Source organism: Gallus gallus, chromosome 1 (genome assembly GCF_016699485.2).
Source record: "Gallus gallus isolate bGalGal1 chromosome 1, bGalGal1.mat.broiler.GRCg7b, whole genome shotgun sequence".
In the NCBI taxonomy this organism is placed as follows: Eukaryota; Metazoa; Chordata; class Aves; order Galliformes; family Phasianidae; genus Gallus; species Gallus gallus.
This window is the reverse complement of record NC_052532.1, coordinates 54,362,215-54,388,734: the sequence shown is the minus strand read 5'-3', so window position 1 is coordinate 54,388,734 and position 26,520 is coordinate 54,362,215. Positions and strand designations below refer to the sequence as shown.

Sequence of the window (26,520 nt, the reverse complement as noted above, 5' to 3'; positions counted from 1 at the left end):
ATATCATGTAAATATCATGCTTGAAGGGGCAGTTGACCTAAGTAGACCTCATATGCTTTGCAAGGAGTAAGAGAAAACTGTTTACATCCACACTAACACCAAAGACAAGTACAAGCTATGCCCTGAAGTTGATTGAAACCACAGTCTTGAGACAGTGAAATGACCAATTCCAAACTGGAATGATCAGTAGCAAACAGCTAAAGCAGGAATCTGAGCAAGAAGATTAAAGTAGGTGATCAGGTAAAACCTGAAACCAGTGGTACTACTGATAAGAGAAAATAATTAGTTTACAACCCCAAAAGCATAGACACATATACAAATTCATATGCAATTATAAGCAAGCTGAGCAAGAACTATCTCCAACACTGGAGATCAGTGTTGTCATGCTAGGAATTTTATCTGCAAAGGAAAGTTATTCACAGGCACACAGTTTTGTGTTTAGGGTGTACCTGGTGGGGAGCTGGCTTCAGCAAATTTAGGAGAGAAGATTGATTATACAACTGCCTGCAAACAGCTGCTTAGATATGCCCTGTATTGATATATATCCTTCTGTTTTCACTTAGGATGAGGATAACAGGAGCAAAGATGGGATGGCTGAAGAGAGTCGGGGTCAATTAAATCAATGTGAAAAGTGCAAAAGTCAGAATAATCTCAGAGAAGTGGCATGTAAATTGCAGATCCAGCAGCAAGCTGTCTGATTAAACTTTTCAGAAGGAATGATACAGTACAATATTGCACCTGTTCTCAAAAACTGGGGAAGGCAGAGCAACCAATGCAACTGTCCATGAGTTTAAACTCCTATCTGGTTCTATGTGGTTCAGTGATCGTGTCATTAGTCAATGCCAAGGAAATCAGAGCTCTCACATGCGACATTGCATTGTCTGAAGAAATGTATGCTTTTCCAGCCTCTTCTCGGTCAGTTAACCAACCTTTATGTGGGCAGGCTGTGAACAGAGCTGGCTAACCTGGCTTGGTCAAGATAGACATGGAAAAATTTTGTACTGATGTAAGAGGAAGCCTTTCATGGTATGCTTGAATAAGACCAACTGAAGCGTCAACTGACTTACGTTTTGGTGAGACTTAATGGCAGTGCTAAGTGACACTGGCAATACTCCTCAAACACTGGCAATACTCCTCAAACTCCTCAAACTCCTTCATATGGGCTGTTCCTAGGGGGTTCAGGCCTCAAATGGCAAAACTGGCTCTGAAAAAATCATACTTAAGACACCTGCAGGTTATATTATCACATAGATTATGGGATAAAATTTCCATTCCATTTGGGATTAGGGAAAGGGGAATAAACCCTATAATGTCCATTTTAGTTAGCCACTGAGAATGCAACCAGTATTGTAGAAACACCAGTGTCAATTTTCTCTGTGTGAGGAGAATCAACTCCTGTCAGTTGAGTAACAGTTGATACATGATATGAACTCGGGTTGGATTTCCCAGTACAGAAAAAGGGTCTCTGCGACCTTTTTCCAAATGTCCAATGAGACCTATGTAGATCACAAATGGCACTGATGATGATGATGGGAAAATCTTGCACTGAATGGCCAGGAGAATAGGTGTTGGAATCATGATCTGACAAAGGTCATGGGTTGTAACTGAGACAAAGAATTAAAGATCCCATTAACTGAACCAGAAATCGTGGACTTGACTCTGAACTTCTTTGTAAGTTTTCTGTAAGTCACCGGCAGATAATGGACTTTTCTGGATACATTTTTCACTGTGCAATACAAACATTTTCAATTCTGAGGCCATGAGGTATAGCAGTCAGGAGCAAATTTAGCAAAAGGGCAACACAAAAGGACTAAGATAGAAGATAAACGTATTAATGCGTGACAGTAAAGGCAGTAAGGCTGAAACAAATTATTTTTAAGAAATGGTAAGAATACACTGAAAAGTAAGCACTAAAAATCAAAGAGAAAACAAGACTGAATAGCAAAGACTACAGCAAAACATCAATTCTTATCTATAAAAGAAGGTGTGTGGGGCAAAATTCATCAGTTTCTAGAATAGGCATAACACAAGGAAACCCTCACTGGATTGCTACAGTTATGTCCATCACAGTGTGCATTTGGGCAATAATTCAATATAATGTGATAATGAAATTTATTAATTACAGAATGGTGGGAGGCCCTGTCAATGCAAAGCATTTTAATATTATACAGAAACTGGATGACCTTGAGGATTACATAAAAAGTGGTGACATTCAACAGTACAAGTGCAAGGTCATGCACTTATAGACTAACAATGTTTCTGCCAGAAGATGGGAGTGACAACTGGAAATAACACAAAAGAAGAAACACTAGGACACAGTAAATGATTGCAAAGTATCTATGAGGTCCCAGCTTGACATTACTAGTAGAATAAGTAGATATAAACAAGAAAGTTTCAAGAGCAATTGTACAGAGAAATATGGAAGTGTTATTATACAGTGCTATATTGAGGTCTCATCTGGAGTTATAAACACCTTTGACAAAGCATTTTCTACAAAGATTCATGCAAGCAGGAACAGGCAGAGAGAAGGTGGCCTTGATGGAAAATGGAAAGCTTATCTTACAAAGGAGAAATACTGCAAAGGTGGTGTCTTACAGAAATACACAATTCAGGCACTAGAAATAGTTTAGCCACGTAATTAGAACACTGTTCACAATAGCTACTCCCACACGCAGAAAAATACATATGCTAAGGCAGTCTGGCTTGTTTAGGCTAAAAAAAATGAAGTTACAGAACATCTCTTGAGATGTAGAAAAGAACTATGACACATATAAAAGAAGTATATGAAAAAAAGAAATAGGTATGTTGCAATGCTAACAACAAAAAAGAAAGATGAAGAAAAAAAAAAGCATAAAATTATTTAGCTAGAAGGTTAATAAAACCAAACCTTCTAGTTGGATCAACAAATCTGGAGTAGCTTCATTTTGGTGTTAAGAGGTCTATGGAAAAACATGTTCAAAATATGCAAAATGTGAATGTTAGCATATTGAAACCCCACCAAGGTCAGAGACATTAGACAACCCTACAGAATACACATGTAAATCTCAACAATCTAATATACTGTTCTGAATGATGGCTTAGAAGAAACCAAAGAAGTAAAAATTTGATGTGTGGTGACTGGAAGAGGCTCGCCTTTTTAACACTGTCAATTTAATAACAGATTAAACACCTCCTGCAAAAGCCAGATTAAGCCATAAACATAAAGCACTAGCGTTCCAAAGATTTGTTTTCAGGAATTTACAACACCTATCAGAAGAGAAAGTTACTTACTGCAGTTGACAGCCTGGATGCCAAGGTCATTTCCAAATTTCCTTTGAGACCAAGAAGAGCAGGAACCAAAATAAAAACTTCAGTAACATTCTTGAATACATCCCAGTGCTATTTAAAGGATACAGTGAGAAAAAAAAATTCAATTGAAGAATGCCCTTTAGATCATCTTAAAAGTAGTGCCAAAAAATCTGTAACTCATAAGTCTCTAATAAAATCGGTCTTTTAAGATCAGACCCAAAAGACTTTAAGGCAAGAGTTGTTATCCATCTAGTTAATATAGAATTGCGCCTGCATACCACTACTTCAAAGACCAGAATACCAAAGCAAGAGATATAAAATCTCCTAAATTAATGTCTCCACTACTGCACTTTCTCTGCATATTTAAAATAGAGATTAATTATAGGTCATTATAAAATTACTCTTCCTGTTTTATCAGTATTTATTTTACTCTCTCCGAGAAGAGTTTAGGTACTTAATCTGTTTGATGCATGTAATTTCTGTTTGCATTGTGCATGTTAATTTTGGCCACTTAAGTTGCACTAATCCTACTACATCAAAGTCATCATCAGAAAAAAAAAATAATAACATTTATTTTATACTAGCAGGATGCTACGACTTCGGCTTACAAAAAAAAGAATTAGTTACAAAGAGATGTCATTAATTTCAAGGTTTTTAATAATTTCAAAATAGTACCAGGTGCTATGACTGCTCTTAATTTACAGCAATATTTTCATCTCACCTCTTGCAGCTGTCTAGAAACCTCATCTGAAAAAACAACTAGGAATAAGTTGCCATTCTTGTACTTGTGAGAAATTTAGGAGAATACAGATTTCCAAAACCCAGACTTTATAAAGCAAACCAAGACAAACTCTCCAATATTTTTTGTGTGCTGACTTCTCAGCATCAAAATGCTGTGCTACTTTATATGCCTGTCAACCCATGTAATTTGTAATCACATAAACTTCAACTAAACTAACAAAACTTTAATATATCATCTTAATAAACTGTCTTTGTATTCAGGGATTTGCAGCAATTTAAAATATGATTTTAATTAAAAAAAGGATTCAATTTTCAAATGTAAACAAGATTGAAGAATTTCCTATGTATGAAGTTACCTACGTATTTACTACTGAAAAAGAGTAGCTATGAGATGGCTTTTAGGAAAAAGGGCTTCGAATTCTTCGTCTTCCTTAAATTTTTGTTTTCACAACATATTCTTTTGTGCTTCCCTGCTTTACTGACATTATGGTTTCATGCTTAGTTTAGGATGGAAAAAGGTAACATTGGCCAATTATTCTTGACTTTGTGCCCTCTCTCTCTCATGCACAGTGCTGGACTGAGAAACCAATAAAGATTGGAAGTAGTACAGAAGGAAAAAGAAAAAAAGAAAGTATTATCTCAATCCAGATCAAAGAACAGCTTAAAAAAAAAAACCCCAACAACAACAAAGAACACTTCTGTCCCTTTCAGAGAAGAAAGGCATTGGGAAACACTGGGTTGGAAGCCAATAGTGGTGGTAGGCACAACTGCCTCTTTTGGCTGATCATTAAGCTGCATTGTGACATAAATAACATATTAACAATGTATGAACAAAACATCCATAAAAAGAATAAGATTGGCACAAACAAAGCACAAGACTGATGCAAAACAGCGTAAGGAAGCAGTAAAGTTTGCTTGTCAATTATAATTTTCCTTTTTCTTGACGCATGAAGTTTCTTTCCACTGCAACTGATTCAAGACCAAGCTTTATTTTCTCTCTCAAGTTTTTGAGTAACAAAAAGTAGAATAGAGCAGAGTAATTCCTGTTGGAAGGGACCTTCATACATCATTTAGTTCAACTGCCATTTCAGGGCTAACAAAAAGTGAAAACAATGACCACCTCTTACTCCTCCTTCAAGAGAACTTTTTTAACTCTAAGTATAGCTAAAGAAAACCCCAAGACAAAATGAAACAAAACAAAACAGAAGCAGATGAATTTCCCTACTGCCTTTTCAGTTTGAATAGCATGGATATTTAATCTGTTTGAATAATTTTTTTCTGAATCTACCCATAAAGGAAGACAGAATCCATTAGATTTTTGCTTACAACAGATTTCAACTTCAGGGAAAAAATAAAAGTAGGTAGGAAATAAAAGTAAATATAGCCTCCAAAAAGCAAAGAGAAACCAAGAAAGTAAGGCAATCTAATAAACCTTCCTTAGCTGTTACTTTCTCAAGAATTTTCTTCAAACGTCACTGCACAAAGAAATATTTGGTAGGCAACTTCTGCTTTTAACTTCACTGAAATGCTACAGCTGCGTTAAGCTACAAAACCAGTCCTACAGAAGTTCCCTATCAGTGGGATCTTAGTGATACAACACCCCAAAACAGGTTTTAAAAAGGTTATTTATGTAACTCTTAAAATTCAAAGAAAGCTGTATTTTATCTTAACCCTGAATAACTATCATCAATTAAATCTGCTACTATGAATTAAGATTAAGTCTGCTTCTATGGACCTACCACAACTATATTTCAAGGTAGAAGTGACTCTGCAGCCTTGTTCACACCAATAATGTTTGTAATTCCAAGTGTTCAGTATACTTAACACTACATTAAAAAGTCACACCTGGATATCTAAAAAAGCTCTAATTCACTGCAAAAGAATTTCATATAGCGTATGAACTTTAGGCATGCTTTCACATATGATACACATTATCTTGGATCAAATCTATATACATTATGTCAGAAATTGCAGAGACCTGAAGCACAAGAGGAACATTTATTACTGACCAGAATTCTGAACTGATTCATACTCATTTTTATATTTCTATCTTCAGTTAAAGCAGAAGTAACAACTTTTTTCCACCAGTTCACTGTGGCTGTGATAATACTTACCAAGCCTTAAGTAACTTCAAACAAAATATTTGAGGTGTTTAAGACAATCTGGGGGGAAAAGCAGTTTGTAATAGCAGAATCATATACACACTTTATTACTTCTCATTACTGTAAGCATCTACAACGTGTTAAATTATAAAACTCACAGATTAACTGTTAAAAATATAGTTCCCAAAGCAAATACCAACCTGTACAATATCCAAAACCATGCCAGCTGTAACAGTTCCAAATCCTGCTAGCAAAAATGGTACGAGTATCTGCAGTGCCATAATACTACTAGATTCCTTGGGTTGCTTTCTAATTCCTTCCACAATAATATCTTCATTACTGTCACTAGAAATGTTGTCTTCCTGCAACATTGCATCTGTTTCTGAAGCGTCCATTCCGTCACAGTAATTATAACCGGAAAAATCATCATATTTGGGGCTACAGCTAGAAGGGCTGTGTCCATTACTACCATGAAAAGTTTGTTCCGAGAAATGATGATACTCCACGTGCTGGTCAGATTTAACATTATAATTATGTCCTGCTGGTTGTAATCCATCTTGCCAAACACCATTCACTTTTTTGTGTCTTTCATCCTGGTTTATTTGGTAAACAACAGGAACCATACTCAAAAGCAGATTCAAAAATTTATCAGACTGAACTGTACTAAGACTTATGGTCCAGTTTACAAAACCTTCTCTGTCATGAACTTTGCTGTTTGTTTTGGTGATGGTAGATCTGCCTTTACAGTTAGTCATAGTGCTACAGAAGTACAGGTTGGAAAAGCACTTTGTTCTTCAGATGTCAGTGAAGAAATCTTGTAGATGAGTTATCAAGTGCCACACTTGATAATTCTAAAACATATAAAATTAAATGACGCTTTCTTCAATGCAAAAAGTTTTTTTCGTGGATCTCACATCTTAACAATTCCACACACAAGTCTGGATCTAAAAAAAACCACAAAAGTATATATTAAATGTTTAAAATATTTTAACTCTCTACAGAAGACACAGGATAATAGTTTAAATGTTAATGTCTCCCAGTACTTTTTCAAAACGAGTATCCATGGATTAGCCAACCTCCCCCAGCCTCCCACTGCCTAAGTGGAAAAGAAATTACAAGGAGAAAAGGGGAGTATTAGTGGGTGAGGAAGCTTCACAAACCACTGTACTGTCCAGTGGCAGAAAGAGAAAGCAAGGTGGACTGCAAATGAATTGGTGAGGATTCAGCTTTTGCCTTCTTAAAGTCCAAGAAGTCAAAACCATTAGGCAAGTGCTGTGTAGCCCTAGACTTCAAGCAACCTTGATAGCAGCAGGTCCACAGACAAAACTTCATGGAAAATGCGTGGGAGTGGTAAAACAGAACCCCACATGATACGCTGCAGCTGCTATTGTTCCTCACACTCTGTTAATGGCATGGAGCACAGAAAAAAAAAAGAGAAGGGAAGGGAAGGGAAGGGAAGGGAAGGGAAGGGAAGGGAAGGGAAGGGAAGGGAAGGGAAGGGAAGGGAAGGGAAGGGAAGGGAAGGGAAGGGAAGGGAAGGGAAGGGAAGGGAAGGGAAGGGAAGGGAAGGGAAGGGAAGGGAAGGGAAGGGAAGGGAAGGGAAGGGAAGGGAAGGGAAGGGAAGCGAAGGGAAGCGAAGGGAAGGGAAGCGAAGGGAAGGGAAGCGAAGGGAAGGGAAAGGAAAGGAAGGGAAAGGAAAGGAAGGGAAAGGAAAGAAAGAGAGAAAAAACTGGGAAAAAACACCTTTCAAAACACTGTCTGATGTGGTAAGCCTGAAGTGATATTTTGGGCGGTTCCGTCTTTATGTGCTGATAGTCCCTGCCTCCTAACCCTGTAAAAAGATGACAAACCAATACAGGCATGCACAGTTTGAAAGCATGCTAATTTAAAATCTTACTGAACTTTCTCAGAAGCAAACATACAAATGTTAAATATAATATTAAATATTAAATACTACATATGTAATAAAGCTGCACTTTTTAAATAATACACTACAATATCAAGGAAAGAAGACAGAAATTAAATTCAGACCAATTACACTGAAATAGTTTATATTAGTCTACTTTAAAAACATACCACAGTACTATATTCATAAATATGGCATATTACACTTAGTTAAAATTAGGGGGGAAAAAGGAGTTAGGATAAATAAGATATTAAAAATCTGCCTGTCATTCAATTTTTGCATGAGGTACAGGTTGTAAATATTTCCTGAAAGATATAACATTCTGATGTCAAGTAACCAATAAACTATAGTTATTTGATCAGTATTAACAGCAGACACAGTCACTTTGTTTTGCTTTCTGCAAGTCACACAAATACAATATACATTTTATGTTTAACATGACTGCAATTATTTCTACTTTCCAACTGCTGTTATGGTAGAACATTAAACAATGATATATTGGTAGTCTCATGTCATTTGACATTTCCTCCATTAGTAGCCACTTTACCTTCCTCTTCTTTAGCTTTCATGTGTTCAGTAATTTACTGAAAGTACAACATTGTTCGACTTGAAGTTTTGTTGATCTGTTTTTATTACTGGATGACACGAATACAAGCAAATCATTGGCATAACCAAAGAAACAAAAGTTGGGCAGACTACACCAAGATGATGCTGAATGACACAATTCCACAAGCTCAATACACTATATATATAGAATCACAGAATCACTAAGGCTGAAAAAGAGCTCCAAGATCATCTCGTCCAACTGTCCATCTACCACCAATATCTCCCCACCAGGGACGCTGGCTCCACCACCTCCCTGGGCATCTTGTTCTAGTGCCTGATCACCCTTCTGGAGAAGAAATTGTTCCTATTAACCAACGTGAGCCTCCCCTGGTGCAACTCCCATCTCACCACAACCTCCTTTCAGGTTGTCATACAGAGTGATAAGGTCTCCTTTGCACTCAAGGCATGGCCCCACCAGAGCTGAGTACAAGGGGACAATTACCTCCCTGCTCCTTCTGGCTACCCTATTTCTGATACAAGCCAGGATGTCTTCTTGGCCACCTGGGCAATGCTGGCTCATGTTCAGTCAAGTGTCAACCAACACTCTCAGGTCCATTTCTTCCACAGTCTTCCAGCCACTCTGCCCCAAGTCTGTAGCATGTCCAACCTTCCTGGACCCCTTTACCCTTCAGGACTGAATCCCTAGGGACCCTCCCTACCAGTGTCCTGAATAGATCCAAGCCCACTGTCCAGAAGTCCAAGGTAGCATTTTTGCTGACCCCCCCTCCTGACTTCACTAAGAAGAGAGAACTCTGCCATTTTGCAGTCACTCTGCCCAAGGCAGCTCCTGACCTCCACACCTCCCACCAGCCCTTCTCTGTTTGTGAACAGCAGGTCTAGCAGGGCACCTCCCCCGGCAGGCTCTTTCACTCTTTCACTCATCAGGAAGTTGTCCTCCTGAAGACTCCAGAAACCTCCTAGACTGCTTCTTCTGCACTATATTTCCAGTATATATCAGGGAAGTTGAAGTCCCCCATGAGCACAAGGCTGGTGACTGCACAACTTCTGCCAGCTGCTTGTAGAACACCTCGTCCATCTCTTCATCCTGGTTAGGCAGTCTGTAACAGACCCCCACCAGGATGTCAGCCTTGTAAGCCCTCCAACATGCAAAGCTGGAAAAACTTCAATTTTTACAGACTGCAGGTAACAAAAATAGTTTAAGCTTGGAGGACTTTTCATCTCCTTCCCTATGAAGACGGGGCTCCTACATTCACACGTATGTTATGATTCCTATACTTTCGCTCCCTCCATTTCAATGTTTTTAAATAATCTAATATTTTTCAATCCTATTAAATTTCACAGAGAGTAGAGAGGTCAAAGCTATCAGCCTTACCGGAGATTTACCTTTGTGCCCTTGCTGTAAGGCATCTTCAGACATAAGGATAATTCACCCACATACGGCCACAGCAAGTCAACTTCAGACCTGCTGCTTATACAACCACTTGGTTTGCTTTCCTCAGTGAAGACTCATACTCATGACAAAGACTTTCCCCCTACCAACTGCTTTACCCAAGGCAGCTCTGACCAAGAAAAGAATATTTTAAAAGCAACAAAGGAGTTTATTGCTTGATTTAGAAAGAAGTCAAGTTTTGTAAGAGAAAAATACTTTTCTCCACATGACCAACAAAGAAACCAAAATTCCTGAAATAACTTTTTGCTACCCGGTAGTAAATTGCACTATGTTGAACCTTTTATTATAAGTATATAAAAACTCCTAGGCCTCAATTCCAGTTTCCACACACATCATTACAAGTAACAAAACAACCTCTGTTCTCTCCCAGAGGAGCTCTAACCACAGGCCAAAATGGTGCTGGGTTATGTGCTACAGTAAGGCAACCACAGGGAGCAATTTTGTTTCTGCCCGGCACAAAGAAGGTTTTAGCTGAGTAAAAGAAAAGATATGGTGCATAAAAAAATACAAGCAGGTGTATCATTAAACCAGCAACCTAACTATTACCAACTTCTGCGACAATAACACATAGCTTTATTGTAGGAGGATTAAGAGGAGTACAGGAGAAGAGCATTTCATGGAAACTGCGGAAAATTAAGATTGCAGGAAGGCTATGGTCTTGGATGCTGAAGGTGGCCAACTGATTTATGAGGATGGAAAGTGGTACAGTAGCTATGATACGTGCAAAGGGAAAATCCACATCACTTCCGACAGGTGAGTTTCAGTTGATCACAAGAAGCATCTGGATTAGAGAAAGATCATTAAATAATTCAAGACTGGTGTACGAAACTAAGATGTGAAGTGTTTGTGATAAAAGATGCTTACACCACAGCAGTCTCATTAGAGGTCTTTTAGGGGGTGGTGATTTTTTGTTTGTTTGTTTGCTTGCTTTTGAGGAGTGTTCACAAACGAAGGACTCTGTTTCACACCCAGGGAAATACACTGAGCAATTTTCCCAATAGCTTTAAGAAGACAGAGTTTAGCTGTCGTTGTGGTTTCTCCAGTGTCCTCCACGCACATCACTGGAGTGCTAGACTGGTGATTCATGGAAATTATTCATTGCTCAGGAACTCCGGCTGAAAGTATTTGGGTTAATTATCCATATCTTTATACCACATGGGTCTTTCTCCTTGTAAGTTTATACCTTCTGTTTTTTTAAGAAGTAAACTCCTTGGGGATACAGTGGTTTCATTTACTACAATGAAGTGTTAACAAATAGAGATGGCATCTACAAGTGTGAAAAAGAGACAGAAAAATGACTCAGTCAACTGTAAAAGCTACAAACACGGACAGAGTCTGGTAGCCAATACTTGCAACAGAAAAGTACTGAAGCGGTTTAGATGACAGTCATTTATATTTTTCCTACCACACTGCCTGGAATGACAAAATGTGAGCTAATGGTAAATGCTGGAAAAGAAGAACTTGAGAAGATAAACTGAAAAATATACTACAGTACATAAACCTACAGTGAAAAGTAATTACATCTTTAGAGGATAACTGTACAGCCCTCTGAATTCAACTATTCATTTCTAAAAACCTGCTCTTCCAAATGTCATCTGATGCAATAATTTCATTCTGAGTTCTGAATGTTAATATTGCTGTAGTTTTACTTTTTGCTTGCAGCTACAGAAAGCAGCAAACCATCAATGGAACAATATGATCTTGAGGATCAGAAATCCCTGTGAAGCTTTATCACTGACATGAACAATTGCAATTTTATTGTGTTGTCTAGAAAAGATATAGCCAAGTAAAGAAGCAAGCACTACTAGAATAACTCATGTGAAATAAAGGAGGCAGAAATATCAAAAACCAGCCCAAAACAGGAGGAGATAAGTGAGTCTGGTTTCCTGCAACATAATTAGGTTACAGAGAAAGGAGGAGTATGAGAAAAAAACAACCAGAAACAAAGAGATAAAGATTCTTTGAGAAGCCATAAAATTGCCTCAAATTTATCATACCTGGTATGTTATATGTGAAATGAACGAAGACCTTGTCTTTCTCTCTACGAGCAAAATAATGAGCTATGCCCAGACATAAACATTTTCAACTCTTCACTGTTTCCTAAGTAGCTTCATTTAACAGTTTCCTCTTTTCCTTCATTCACACATCAATTACTGTGTATTATTTACCTCTCTTTCTCAGTCTTGCAAATGTATACAAATGGAAATACAACCACACCTTACTATCTGCTGAGGTCATACTCCTGGAAAGTGAAACAGTTAGCAGTTCAACATACAACAAAGCAATTTTCCCCATACAGAATTCATAGAATCATAGAATGATAGAATGGCCTGGGAAGACACCAATTTAAAAAATACCAACAGAGATTGAATGTATGACGCAGAAAATGAACAGCAGAAGCAGATGGTGTGGAAAACAGGCGGGACCATAAGCAGATGCTGACTTGTGGAAATGGGTAACTGCTTCAGTAAAATCTCACACGCATCAGCCATGAAGCTGAACAGTGGACCAGTATCACATTATTCCATACTTCACTTTTGACTGACTTGATTGCTCTTGTTTCATCTGAGGAAGATAAAGGAAAGGAAAATGTAATTGTTCGGGAAGGAGCAGCAGGAACGCATTTCATCTTCTAAACATTGTTCCAGTCACAGACTTGATTCAGCTCTCAAGAGCACGGGTAGGAGGTGCTTCTTCCACACTTCCCCATGTATATTTAAAGAATATCCACCATTGGAAGGATTAAGGGACTGGACATCATGGCTAGAAGTTTGATTGTACAGCAATTAGACTGCTGAGGATTAATTTAAAGCATGAAAACAATAGCCACGCTTTTCTAAGTACAGTCAAAGAAAGCAGAAGAAGGAAGAACAGCAAACAAGAGAACATGAATAGAGTCAGCATTATGACGGGCTAAAACAAATATTTATTGAAGTCTAAGGTTGGGGAAATTAATTTTCTGATTTCTTTCTGAGTTTGGCAAACAAAACCAAAAGATAACACCTAGCTAAGTAATACCGAGCTTTTGCAGGATCCATATCTAATCACACCATCGTCAAAATCCTCTTTTCCTCGAAGCTGCTAACAGTTTTTACAGGTAATCTTTTAAAGCAATAATACTCTCTATCCTGCACTGCCAGGTGATCTACAACAAAACACCGCTGGTTAAACATGTCTGAGAAACACCTCTCAGAATATGAACAAGCCTTGGAAAGGGATATTCCAGGTAAGTCATATGAAACATTAATGAAATATTGAGCTTTAATATGTTACCATAACAAACAGTGCTACCTTACAAAGAGCCTTTCTTTGGATTGCAGCCTGCATATGCTGTTTTTACTATTTCTACTGTTTTCCACACAGTGGAATTGGTCATTCCAATTAATAATTACTTGTAGAGAAAATTTCAGACTCTAGCTTTGCTCATTTTCTTACTGGTTTGTAACATACTCTTCTTCAGAACAGACAGAAACCTAATGGTGTGTACAGCAACAGGAATTTTGCTATTAATTTAAATGAGGTTAGAGTTTAATAATTTTGGACACGCTTGTAAATGGCATTTATTAAATAAGGAAAGATCCTGTTGTTCCGAATATTGTATTTAAATCATCATACTTAATGATCATGGAGGAAATGCTGACCTTGTGTTTCAAACAGCCTTCTAAGCCAGCTTTCACAGCTATTGAACATCTAGCATGATTTTTTCCCTTTACAGGCCGTTTTCATCTGTTCAGCTTAGAACTAGAATCACAAGGATAATTACAATGCAATGGTCATTGCCATGCCTAAAGATGGATATAATGAAGTAGGTCATACGGCATGGCTGTGCTACCACCCAGAGGGACCTGACAGGCTAGAGGAATGGCCCAATAGCAATCTCATGTAGTTTGGTAGCAGAATATTTTAAGTCCTGCCCATGAGAAGAAACAACTCATGCACTGGACACGTTGGGCAGCCATCAGCTTGAAAGCAGCTGTGTGGAGAAGGCCTTGGGGAGGACATGCTGACCATCAGCCAGTCATATGCCCATGCTAGAACAGCATACCAAGCTGAATCCTGCAGGCAGAGCAGGCCAACAGGTGGAAGGAGAGAATCCTTCCCTTCTGCTCAGCGGTGGTGGGACATGTCAAGAGTGCTCTGTCCAGTTTTGGTTCCCTAGTACACTTGAGACATGGACAAAGTGAAGACAGCCCAACAAAAGGCCATGAAGATTATGAGGTCTGAAAATTCTGATTCAGGAGGACAGATTGAGAGAGCTAGAACCATTCATCCCCAAGAAAAATGTGCAGAGGGATCTCATCCACACGTACAAAGCTCTGGTGAGGGTAGCAAGCACAAATTTAAACACAGGAAATTCTATTGTCCATAAGAAAAAACTTTTTTCTTTTGGGGTCCAAAGAAAGGTTATGGAGTCTCCATCCTTATTGATACACAGAACCCAAATGGATGTTGCCCAAAGCAACCTGCTGTAGTTGAGCCCACATTGAGCAGGGCTGGGTGACAAGGCAATGTCCAGAGATGCCTTCCAATCTCAAGAATTCTCAGATTCTGAAGTTTAGAAGGGGAATTTTGTAAATTTTGAATAAGATTTATGCAGATGAGAGAGTGTTCTGCACAACCTCTTCTCTGCTGCTGTGTCCTGTGTACGTGCGAGTTCCCAGTATCAAGCTGAGATCCTTATGACAGCATGACTGTCATTGACACCGCTGTATCCTAGTGAACATTTCAGTAGAAAGTGAAAGCTACATCAGATCACCTGAACATGCAGAGTAATCAAACAGGCTGTTTTATCATTAACCATTTTGTAGAATCCAGAACCGAAGATAGTGTGCCGTGCTATGATCATTTATACCGGATATTAAATACTTGGTACAGAAACATGGAAAACATGCTGAAAAACAATAAATGTCACATGCATGGCAGCATTATCGGCAGTACATAACATTTTTAAATATTATGCAGTGTACTTTTTAACATAGCATTTATTTGGTGGCAGCTGTAGGTTATTTCAACAGCAAAAGAAACAAAAGAGAAACTAGTGTGAGGAAAAGAAATAGATGAAACAACCTCCAAATGCCTTTGTGAATTTAACTAAGACACCGAAAGAGCAGCCAGCCTCAGGCTCAATTTTCAGACAAGTCTTAGACTGCTGCATTTCACTTCCTGAACATGTCAGCTTTCGATTTTGGCCCCAAGGAAGGGAAAAGCAGCTGTCAGAAAAAAGACTTGGTTTGCCTATGACCTTCTAAAGCAACTCAATTAAAAAAAAAAAAAAAAAAAGACCAAAATAGAGCCAGAAATGAAGCAGCAGGCTGTGAAACGTGGTCACGTTGCTACATCACCCAAATGGAATGCCAGCACAAAAACTACCTGCCAAATCACACCCAGGCCATCAAAAGCAAGTGGGAAAAGTCTGAAATAGAAAAGGTAACACGCTCCTCTAGATTATGTAACCAACGGGTACTTAACAGGATGGGTCCTAACTGTTCTGTTTGGGATCTCGATTAGAGGTTTCTAAGGGGAGGGGGGAGAAAGAACTGCTTATTAATTTGGGCACATGAATACAGACCTCACATTGTTTTTAGAGGATAATATCCCAAAGTATTTGAAAAGAAAACGACACACACCATTTTTTCTTTCTGAAACGTCTACCCGTCACACTGTAGCATTATGGCTCCAGGCTCAGAACTTCACTAAGGCAATATATGCGGTGAACAGTGGCAAAACAGGTCAGCCCATCTAGTCCCATCTTTTACCTTCAGCATTACTGGCAAAGGGAGGATCTCACTTAGGGTCACATACAGAATCACACAGGATTGTACAGGTTGGAAGAGATGTCTGGAGACCACCGAGCCCAACCCACAACTGTTAGGACGCCTACTAACAGCTGGTGGGGCTCTAAATACAAGAGAGAGATAGTATAGATAGATGTATCTCCCCGTATTTTTCACATTTTATTACTTACAGTAAGACTAAACAATAACATAATTTTATACGCGGTGCTTCTCAGAGCCTGGCTGACGTTCCGTGCTCCGTAACCTGGGATCAAATGGAAACGAAGGATTCCGACGACTGCATCCTGGACAGCACAGGGTGAGGGCACGGCAGTATTTTACCGGAATTAAAGAAAGCGGTCACAGCTGCTGCTCGAACTCAGTCGGGTAAAGGTTTCACGCTTTCGCGGCGGCACATTCTGGCGTATCCCACGGGGGTAAAGACGGGAGCACAAACGCGGACCCACCGAGGCGCACGCAGACCGCCAGGGCTCTGGGAAGGCAGGAGCCCGCCCGGAGCCGCCGGGGATGGCAGCGGGCCGGGCGCGCCTCTCCGCCGCCGGCGAGGAAAGTTTCCCGGCCCCCCGCCTCCCTCGGCCCGAGGCGGCAGCTCGCCCGCCGCCCACGCCCGCCCTCCCCTCACGGCGCCCCCCGCCGCCCTCTCACCTGGGCGAGGGCGAGGCCGGCGGCGGCCCGCGGTCCCGCTCCATCGCGGCGGGCGGGAGGGGCCACCCGGCGGCGGTGACAGCTCCGGGCTAGGTGAGCGCCGCCGCCACTGAGCAGGCGCGGAAGCGGCCGGAGGGAGGGCGGGCGGCCCCCGCGATGATGTGGCCGTGATGCGCCGCAGCCGCCGCCGCCACCGCCACCGCCACCGGCCGCCTCGACCCGGCGGCGGGCGGGGAAGAGCAGAGCGGCAGCCGTCGCCCCGCACCGCTGAGAGGCGCTGAGGGGAGGGCGAGGGGGCGGCCGCTCCCCGCACGGGGGGAACAAAGAGGCGGGGGCGCTCCCTGGGTCCTCCAGCACTCATCTGCGTGAATCGGCAAATGACGGCCAGGGAGCTGTGTGAGGAGCTGAGCGTCAGCTCCGGTGCGTTGGGAATGGTGGTGGCGATGTGGGACTGTCGCCAGGTGGGTCCCACGAATGCTCACGCGGGAACAGAAAGAACACCGCGTGTGTGTTTGCCAGGACCTACTGAACCAGTATGAGGCCGAAGGGGACAGTTTGCTGGGGCGCATCATTACTGGAGATGAGACGTGTTGCACCGCGGAGGTGAGGGGAAGCAAAGGAATCCCTCCCGCCGCCCCACGGCCGCCGGCAGTCGGCGCCCGCCGGACCTCGCGGAGGAAGCGGTCCTCCCGCCCTACAGGGGGCGCTGCGGCGCGGCGGGCGGAGCAAGGCGACGGTGCGTCCCGCTCCACTTCCGGCCGGCGAGGCGCATGGCGGGGGTCGGGCAGGCGGCGGGGCCGGCCGCCTCGCGGGAGCTGCTGGCCGCGGGGCGCCGCGGAGGTGAGGGGGCCGAAGGGCGGCGGGATCGGTGTGCGGGGCTCCCCCGGGAGCGAGAGCTGCTGGAAGGCCGCCACCGGCCTCGGCCGCGATCGGGGAGCCGGCTTGTGGTGCAGCCTGAGGGGGCTGCCTGGCCACCGGTGCTCTGCTTCATGCGGCATTTCCCTACGGTGCTTTGGTCTGTCCGGCCTTTTGGGTTGCCTGGGCGACACTGAGCGAAGAGGAATCGTTTTGGGGCCACACGCAAAATGTGTAATACAGTTAATGTGCTTCATCCTTGAAAACACTGGCTCACAAGTATACGTAGTGCCAAAAAGCAGTGGCGTGAATAAGGTGTGACTGTGAAGCAAGGGGTGTTTTTCTCTGGTAAGAAGAGACTTACAAAAGCCCGATAAAGAGACACGATCACATTTTGGATTGCAACTCTTGCACGTTCCATTTGGATTTGCAAGTAATGTAATGCAGTGCATTTGGGAGAAAAGCCTGGAATTTCTGGAGGCATTGCTAGTTAAATGAATCCTCATCTGTTTCGGTTTGGCATAGAAGGGTGGAGAAGGAGCAGCAAGAGGAAAGCCTCACAGTTATGATGTAGAATCTGTGGTTGCCGTAGGTAAACGTGTAAATACCTGCTTGTTTCTAGGGCTGGAAGAAACATTACTGATTAGTCCAAAGCCTAGCAGCAAGAAGGCTACGACTTTACAGACAGTTAGGATGCCAAGGAGTAATGGTAGGTATAATGTTACTGGAACAGTGGCAACAACTAAGTAGTTTATTTAACATAAGTGAACATTTAACAGTTGAACAGTTTTAACGTGTTTTCACTTCTGTGAATCATCAAATATTGCCTTGCTTTGGTAAAGGGGACAACTCATTCCATTTCTATCTGTATTGGGTTCTTAGACAAATCTCCATGTAGATATCTAACATTCTCTTCAGTATATTTCTACGTGTAATGAAAGACTGATATCCTTCAGAAATTGTGTTATCTTCGAGGATTTTTCTCTTCCTGAAAATAGACCGCAGCTCTTCAGCCTCAGACTTCTGTTTCCAGTATAATGAGCCTTGCTGCTTTTTGTTGAGCTTCACGTATCTCTCAGATGTAATTTCTCAGTGTAAAATATTTGCTACCGTGGCTGACAATTGGGAATTGCAATTGAAATCCAATCTGTTTAGGCACTCCGATTTCTGAGGTATGGAACGACAAATAAACGTGGCTGTGTGTATGTCTATATATATACGGGTGGTAATTATTTCTGTTTCAGTTTTGGACAGAGTACAGAGCTTTTTACCGCAGATGGCGCATGCAAATGATGAGCTAAGAAGAAAAATGGTAACAGCACCAGCTCATCAGTTTGATATCGAAAATCTCAGCAGTGCCACAGAGAAAGTGATAGAAATGGTAAATACTATGTTTTTGGTTCTGCGAACTCCACTTCGGTATGTTTAAAATAACCCTCTGATCTTATACTGAGCTAGTTTGATAAATAAGCTGGAATCTTTACCGTTTTATTCTGTGATCTGCAAATTCATAACAGAAGCAGTTAAAACCTTTTGGGGTTGAAATTTACTGCTTGGTTTTCATACTTGCAGAATATATTGGTTAGGAATGAAGTAGATCAAGTATATCAGAATAAGCTATTTTATCTTTTGAATTGTAAACTCTGAACTGAAAGTAAGTGGCAAATTGTATTTTAAATGTAGGTGATTTGATTTCAAAACTGGACATTGTTCCTAGTAAGGAATAAGAGGCGGTTTTAATATAGTAATAGGCTTTGGGTTGAGAAATGTTGTTTGTGTTATGATCCTTTACAGCTAATATTTATATTCGCATCACTATTTTCATTCTGCTTTTAGCTGAAATAAGACCATGTGCTCATGTAAGAAAATTTCAGTATGAAAGCGATGTGATATATGCGTGTTTCAGACAAGTGTCCTCTGGTCTGCAGACCCACGAGGAATAAGGCAGAAATGGGGCAGCCAGATAGTTTGGTCTGCGAGCTCTCAGAGCAACTGCCAGGATATTGATTGGATCATAGAATCATAGAATGGCCTGGGTTGAAAAGGACCACAATGATCATCGAGTTTCAACCCCCCTGCTATGTGCAGGGTCGCCAACCACCAGACCAGGCTGCCCAGAGCCACATCCAGCCTGGCCTTGAATGCCTCCAGGGATGGGGCATCCACAGCCTCCTTGGGCAACCTGTTCCAGTGCGTCACCACCCTCTGTGTGAAAAACTTCCTCCTAATATCTAACCTAAAGCTCCCCATCTTAGTTTAAAACCATTCCCCCTTCTTGTAGACTGTACTCAGCCAACGTGCAATACGTTGTCAGAAAACAAAACGTATCCTAAAAATTGTTTGTTGTAATGTGCTGATGTGGAACGCATTGGATTTTCAAAGGATTTTTCATGTGGCAGCGTCTGACAAGTCTTGGCTTTATAATAAACAAGCCAGGAGATAATAGCATCGTGTTATTTGCAGATCATGGAATACATTTATTTGCATAATGTAAGTGTATTCCTGTATTTTGTGCATTTTATATTATAAGGATTTTGTATTAATATGTATTCGTGCATTTTGCCTTGCAGTGTGCAGGAGGGTTTTGAGGTTAGGATCAGCAGTTTAAGACAGACATTTTCAGAGAGAAAAACAGCCCTCAAAAATTATAGCTCTACTTCTGAAAGTATCTGATCACTTTTGATTCAGAAAATATCCTGGTGATTTAGACTACCTTGCAGTAGTTGTAGTGGCATGAATAATATGAGATTATATGAATTACATAAGTGCATACATTTATGAATGTATATACGTATAGTATGACCTCTTTATACTCTTAAGTGGTTGAAGTTTGTTACTGGATGCCTCCTGCTCGTTACTTAATATACAAAATCCAAGTGAATCTATTTCATTTCTTTCTTTTATTAGGATATAAAAATGCCCTTGTATTTGCTTTGGATGATATAGTTAGGATTTAAATATTTGGCAATCTGTTTATGATATTTGCCTTAATGGTGTTAGAACCCAAAGGTCTAACTGTGCTTTTCATGTGGTAGTAAAGTTGATTGCTTTGTTTGCTTTATGTTTTACTCAAATGATGGAAGCAGTACAGAAACATATCATGTGTTAACTGAGATCTTTTCTTCCAGAACGTGGCTGTAGTTGAACTGAGTGATTCTGATACAGATGAAGAGAATCTAACTTCAGAAGACGACTCCGAATCTGAAGATGACTGTATAACTGGTGAAGTGACAATAGACAACATTAAGTTTCCTAAACCAAAGGGAGAAAAGGGCAAAATAGAAATTTTGGACAGCAAAGTGAATGAGTGAACCCATTTTTATTATATTAAAAAAAAAAAAAAAAAAAGCAAACCACATTTTCTTACTTTGAAGACTTCACCCTTAAACGGCCTTGTTTCACATTGTGAGATTCCCCAGGATCCCATGAAATGCTATCGTTTACGTGGTGGAGTTCTCAGGATCCACTCGACTCTGAAGTGAGCCACACCTCTGAAGAATTAAGTAATGTCTTATTCGTCAAACAACAGGGAAATTCCAAGCTTCCTTGTGAAGTTGGACTAAAAGCAGCTACAAGTTGAGACTATTGAGCAGAAAGGCGTACTGCAGTGCTAGTTAAGTAAATTCTTCTCTTCATTTGTTGAAGAAAGATTTTTGTAGTGTGCTTAGAATGAAGTTTTGCTTCGAGGGCAGGAAAGAAATGACAACGAAAAAACTGTTTTTTATTATGTCCTGTAAAGTGTTAATGTACAATGTCTTCAATATTAAATGTTACCTTAAAGTACATGAGAAGTTGTGTGTATGTTGCACTCATGATAGTAACTGCTGAATACCAAAGCAGCAGCTGAGGCTGTTTCAAGATGAGGTAGCATGGGTAAGGATAACACTTTAATAAGCCATGACTTGAAAGAGTTCAACAAAGGATTACTTATGCTTCTTGGCTTGCACTGAGTTACAGATAGGTTGCTGCTGTTCTCTGAGCTATCTCCTATCTGCAGTGTTTGTGTAAATACCTGTGGTACTTGGGTCAAGTCCACCTCTGTGATGTTACAGTTGCACTAAGCCACACTTCTCATCTCCTGCTTTATCTACCACATTTCTGCTCTTTCTGTTTTGTTAACTGTCACTACCAGACGAATCAAAAAGCCAGTTTTCAGTTGGCCTCTCCTCAGGCTAGCTTGAAACAATTGTGAAACCATAATCAGTGAAAGTATGTCTCATTTGTACTTACCTCAGATTGATGAAATACAATGATTTGGGCTGCTGAGATTGTTTCATGTTTCAAAAGTATCTGTGATGCTCCTGCGTATCGCAGGTTGTTTCTTAAAGTACTACTTCCTATTTGCTACATCATTAATATTTTCTGTATTATACTTGTTCAAATATTAAAAAATAATGAACTGAAACCTGCAGCTATGTACACAACTTGTTTCCAATCCAATATTCTAAACTTTTCTTTTTAAGACCTGTTTCAGTAGTGTTTGTGATGAGAAATTACATGGATTCTTTTTTTTTCTCGCAGTATAGCTTCTTAAAAATGGAAGAGGGGTACAATTTATTGGAATCAGCTGATTAAGTCACAGAAGAAAGAGGAAGAATGGGAATCAGGAGGTGGGACTGCTGTTTCTAATGGCAGCCCAGAGATCAGATTAAACTTTAGGTGGAGGTACAGCGTAGGAAGAGCAAACAGCCTTAAGTACAGTCTGTTTGTTGGGTAAGGTCTTGACCTGCATGGAAAACTTTAAACTGAAGAAAGTTTGAAAGCCAAAGTCTTAATCATTTTACAAGAGGTTTTTCCATAGATTTAAAAAAGAAAGAAATAGGAAATACAAAGTAATAGTCATGCCCTATGAAACAGCGATAACAGTCCGTCTGCACAAAGTGATTTTAATCTTTTAATGTAGCCCCTTTTCAGCTTGCAGGCTGATCACACCTTCCATTTCAACAAAAAGATAGAAAATATTTTCAGTAACTTTAGCTTGGTATGCATAGTTAATACGGATGTTGAACTCTGTATGTGCTATACAAAGATCATAGTAAGTGCACTTCCTTGCATTGATGTACTTCTTTCTTATGGCACAAAGGTTTTCTGTACTGCTGACGAATCACCAGAGCAGAATGTAAAGTTGCTACTGTAAAATTTGAACCAGTTTATAGCAAAAATGACCTCGTGCATGTTTTAGTTCAATTTTAGAAGAAACCTAAGTTTCAAATGTTCGTGTAAATATGGTCACACAAGTAAGAAGTAGGCAAGTGAGAACTTTCTATTCAGTTGTATTTTTTAAAAATAAGCCAAGCTACGTTTTTCTTTTTTTTTGGCTCGTGGTAACCACTGCTACTGTTGCTGGATCATTTATGTCGTGTCACGCTAATTGCCAAATGCTTTTGTCTTTCAGTGAGACTAAAATTTGGACCTGATTTAAAGAAATTATCTGTGGAATGAGTGTATTTGTTCTTTAGTTGGAGCACTGCAGATGGCGTATCCCAGGCGTGGTATTAAGTGCTTCATGGAGCCTTTAAGATTAAAACTGCCAGAAGTTTACTTTCCAAGTGAGGCTGTTAATATTCCACAGTGACAGCCTTTGTTCTAAGATATTCATGAAGAGCTTCTTCACCTGTACAAGCACAATATTAACCAGTCAGAATAGCTGCTGAAGGAGAGAAAGCTGTCAGAGAAGGTAACTGTATCATTAAAAAAATTCATAATGTTTTAGCCAGCACTTGAGTCCTTGAGACATGATGAGAAACTAAGAGATTTACCCTCTCCTTAAGGTTTACAGGACCGGTCTAACAAGAAGAGGCCAAACCCAACAGGTATGGAAAGAAAATGCAGCTGTATTTTAAGAAGCCGCCACCTGGGGGGAGTACTGAAGCAGCAGCAATCTCTATGTGGCCACTTGGGGGAGGAGCTCAGAGCTGAATTTAACAGTTGGTTTGCCTATGTTAAGTTTCCAGGTAAAAAAAAAAACTGTTAATTTTTATTTTTTTCCCCTATTATTATTCATAATTTTGATAAGAGGAAAAAAAAAAAAAACACAGGGCTGGTATTTGCTAGGGATTCCAAAGGCAAAAATCTGTTGTGTTACTGTTAATACATATATATAATATATATATTTCTTTGATATATTTCTTTGTCATGAGGCTTGATCTGTCCAGTCTTGTAATGAAATAAATAATACTGGAGGTACTGAGGGGAGAATTGTAAGGACAGGAGAGGAATTAGATCACTGTAGCTGGAGGAATGTGGGAGATGCAGCAAATGCATCTGTAGTTTTCAGGTAATGTTATTTTTTCATTGATTTGGACTGTCGGATGAGAAAGGAGGGGAGAGAACGACTCACCTAAATCTTTTCCAAAGCCAGACTGTTTAAATCCACCAAATGGTGCTGCCACGTCAGTTTTGTTGTATGTATTAATAAAAACTGTTCCGGCTTCCAGCTTTTCACTGATATAGAGAGCTTTGCTTATGTCTTTTGTGAAAACTCCTGAAGCTAGACCATATTCTGTGGTGTTTGCCCGTTGCAGCACTCCATCGATATCCCTATAGGAGAAAATACTGATTTAATTGCTAGGAGATAAAATAAGCAAGTGCTAGCAAGGTTTGACCGAAACACCTCTTCTCATGCTCCTTGTCTTCTCTTAGCTGTTAGAAAGATGCAGTTTATTAAGGACTAATCTCTGTGTCAGTCTGTCTCATGGAAATTCATACACTTGCTTCAAGCTTGTAAAGCGTGTGTTTGCCTTTCAGTGTTTAAGATCTACACTAGGAAATGTCAAAAGAAAGTTGCATTATGCACACTAACTTCACTCTACATTGTACAACTCGGGGATTAGAAGAATACAAAACGACTTGTAAAGCAGAGCTTGGCAGCACGCTATGAAACTTCGCTGAAGTCCGTCAGTTAATGAAGATTAAATGCTGAACCTCAGCTCTCCATTGTGACACATCTTTTCAAGCAATGTTGAAATTGCTATTTCTATCCAATCTGCAATAATTTAAAAAATCCTTATGTTAAAACTTCAAAACCATTATAATCCCATATCTCCATACGTAATGTGTAGATGTAAGGGGTATCTGTGTGGCAGTTCCCAACTTCACTTTCACACCGCAGAAAAAAAGAAACCTGGTGGAAACAGCTGTATGAAATTTCTACATAAGGCTGTTATGTTATCTGTTTGTAAAATAATTCCTGGAATGTAAAATGAAAGCTATTAAAACTGGCAATCCACAAAACATACAGAGGGATTTTCATTTACAGGAGTAATGTGCCAGTCCTAGGCAATGCACAACACTGTGAGGTCTTTTTCGTCCGCTGGAAAAAATGCACCTTTAGCAATTTGATCAAACCTCTGCATTTGTATCAACTTGAGTAAAAATCTGTCATTGAAAATTGAGTCTTATTTAAGAAATGGCACTTGGGGTTCTCTTCCCCCCCTTGCACACTTGTAACAGCATCTATTCTATACTGACATGGAGAAGGACACTCATACTAGAAAAGCTCTGAATTTAGCAGGAAGAGGACCTAGAGTTTCAGTTAGATCTTAGAAGATAAGAGAACCATCCTACATATTTCAACACCCAAGGTGAAAATGAAGAGAACGTACCCATTTTTAAATTTGGAAATCACCATCACAGGACCAAAGGATTCTTCCTGAGCAATATACATATGGTCTTCAACATCTGTGAATACAGTGGGTTCCATGAAGTAACCTAAATAGAGGATAAAGCAGCATTTAAGCAGAGACAAAATGCTTTGTGGTTTGTATTGTTCAGACTATCTGTACTTAAGGTCATAGATTCACTGAGGGTTGAAACAGAAAATACCAAGATTAATATGAATTAATTGTAAATGGTGAAGCATGTGAACAGCAGAAAGAAGGTTAAAAGAATGGCCTTTCTTGATGAGAGCAGTAATACGTGGGTCATGTCCACAGCAGGCCTGCATGCCACCAGGCTAGGCCACTCCTCAGGAGCAGATCCTGCATTCTGGCCGCAGGAAGGCAGGGTTACAGAATGTCACAGAGACCTATCTTCTTGTTACCTGACAAGAAGATAGCCATAAATATCTGTATCTTCCAAAACCAAGAAAAAACATGCAAAGGGCAGCAACTTTGCCTAAGGTTTATTGAGGTTTATCTGAGACAAAAGCTCTCCTCATAACTACTGTTCCTTTCTAAGTGGTATAAAAGACCCATCTCTAAAGTAGTTCACATTGTTGCCAATCAAGAACTGTCACAGTGTTAAACATAAGTGATTCTGGGTATCTACATCTACATGAGTGAGTATATTTCTCACTTATGAGTGTGAGTGGGTAAAGTCAGCTTCCAGTGTTTTGTATGATCACTTCTTCCTTCCTATTTTTGTTATACTGACTTCTTACAGCTACGAATCTCCATTTCATTTTCTTTGGGGATGCAGTCCTATGTTTTAAAATTCTGATGCAAACGCTTCTTCTCCATTACTAATAAAGGACAGATGTCCACGACAAAATTTTGCTTTTATGCCTTCCTGTTAAACTTGATATATGTAGTCTTTATACAACAAAACAGGCTTTTGATAATAATATCTAATGCAGACTCTTACCACACAGCTTAAGTATTCTGTTCTTCAAAGTGGATATGATTACACTTACAGCTCTTGACAGATCAAGGATGTTGCAAAAAAGGCCTCCATGCCTCATAAACAATACAAGTAAATGACTGAAAGATACTGCTACAGATGGGAATCTTGATTCGTTTTCATATATTTCAGTTGCACAGCATTTCTTAATATGAGACTCGAATACTCTCTCCTCAGGCGTTTTCTTGGGTTTACCTTGTATTCTTGCCATGATATTGCTGCATTCTGTTAAGCAGCTGAAACAACCATGTTGGCTTTTATTTAAAACGTAAGAACTCCTAAGACCTTTGAGCAGTATCTTACCTGGTCTACGTACTTGTCTTCCTCCATACACTAGAGTGGCTCCTTCTTTTACTCCAGTTTCACAATACTTCAGCAGCTTTTCCAGATGAGCTTTGTGATTCTGTGGGCCATGATCTGTTGATCTATCAAGTGGGTCACCGATTTTCATCTTTTTTATTTCTTCCACCTGTGGGTTACCCAACCAAAATGAAGTTACATAACAAGTAGTTGTTAAAATGACCAGTGATTCAGAATGCTCTGTTATTAGTG

General features: G+C 40.2%; 3 protein-coding genes and 1 long non-coding RNA gene across 10 annotated transcripts in view; 2 read left to right on the top strand and 2 right to left on the bottom strand.

The window, feature by feature from the left end:
* Positions 1-16,605, bottom strand: part of SLC41A2 (solute carrier family 41 member 2) — a 49,261-nt gene extending 32,656 nt beyond the window's left edge. The window contains exons 1-4 of one of the 3 annotated variants that reach the window (XM_046942916.1): positions 16,495-16,605; positions 16,020-16,321; positions 6,332-7,075; positions 3,271-3,378 (exon numbers count right to left, since the gene is read on the bottom strand). In XM_046942916.1, coding sequence (XP_046798872.1) covers positions 3,271-3,378; positions 6,332-6,886 — 663 coding nt within the window. In that variant the 5' untranslated portion in view covers positions 6,887-7,075; positions 16,020-16,321; positions 16,495-16,605. Of the gene's footprint in view, positions 1-3,270; positions 3,379-6,331; positions 7,076-7,874; positions 7,963-16,019; positions 16,322-16,494 lie in introns of all 3 variants that reach the window. The other 2 variants (NM_001031483.2, XM_015286032.4) reach the window with 2 other exon arrangements.
* Positions 16,606-16,663: 58 nt separating this feature from the next.
* C12orf45 (C12orf45 homolog) lies at positions 16,664-21,132 on the top strand. Of its 4 annotated transcripts, none has more exons than XM_046944022.1 (4): positions 16,664-16,914; positions 17,972-18,058; positions 18,594-18,730; positions 20,478-21,132. In XM_046944022.1, exons 1-4 carry the CDS (start codon positions 16,872-16,874, stop codon positions 20,658-20,660), a joined length of 450 nt encoding a protein of 149 aa, XP_046799978.1. In that variant the 5' UTR covers positions 16,664-16,871; the 3' UTR covers positions 20,661-21,132. The 4 variants fall into 4 exon arrangements, with proteins under 4 accessions (XP_046799978.1, XP_046799965.1, XP_046799976.1 ...); XM_046944009.1 differs by having other exon boundaries at positions 16,664-17,230; XM_046944020.1 differs by having other exon boundaries at positions 16,664-17,230; positions 18,594-18,768.
* The window catches only part of ALDH1L2 (aldehyde dehydrogenase 1 family member L2), a 29,864-nt gene continuing 23,993 nt past the window's right edge, over positions 20,650-26,520 (bottom strand). For both annotated transcript variants that reach the window (XM_416314.8, XM_015287780.4), the window contains 4 exons: positions 26,272-26,437; positions 24,954-25,059; positions 23,690-23,889; positions 20,650-22,963 (listed from right to left, as the gene is read on the bottom strand). In XM_416314.8, coding sequence (XP_416314.3) covers positions 22,908-22,963; positions 23,690-23,889; positions 24,954-25,059; positions 26,272-26,437 — 528 coding nt within the window. In that variant the 3' untranslated portion in view covers positions 20,650-22,907. The remainder of the gene's footprint in view (positions 22,964-23,689; positions 23,890-24,953; positions 25,060-26,271; positions 26,438-26,520) is intronic.
* LOC112533513 lies at positions 23,033-24,582 on the top strand. The gene is made up of 2 exons (XR_005840605.1): positions 23,033-23,162; positions 24,097-24,582. It is a non-coding gene; the product is annotated as an uncharacterized LOC112533513 (long non-coding RNA).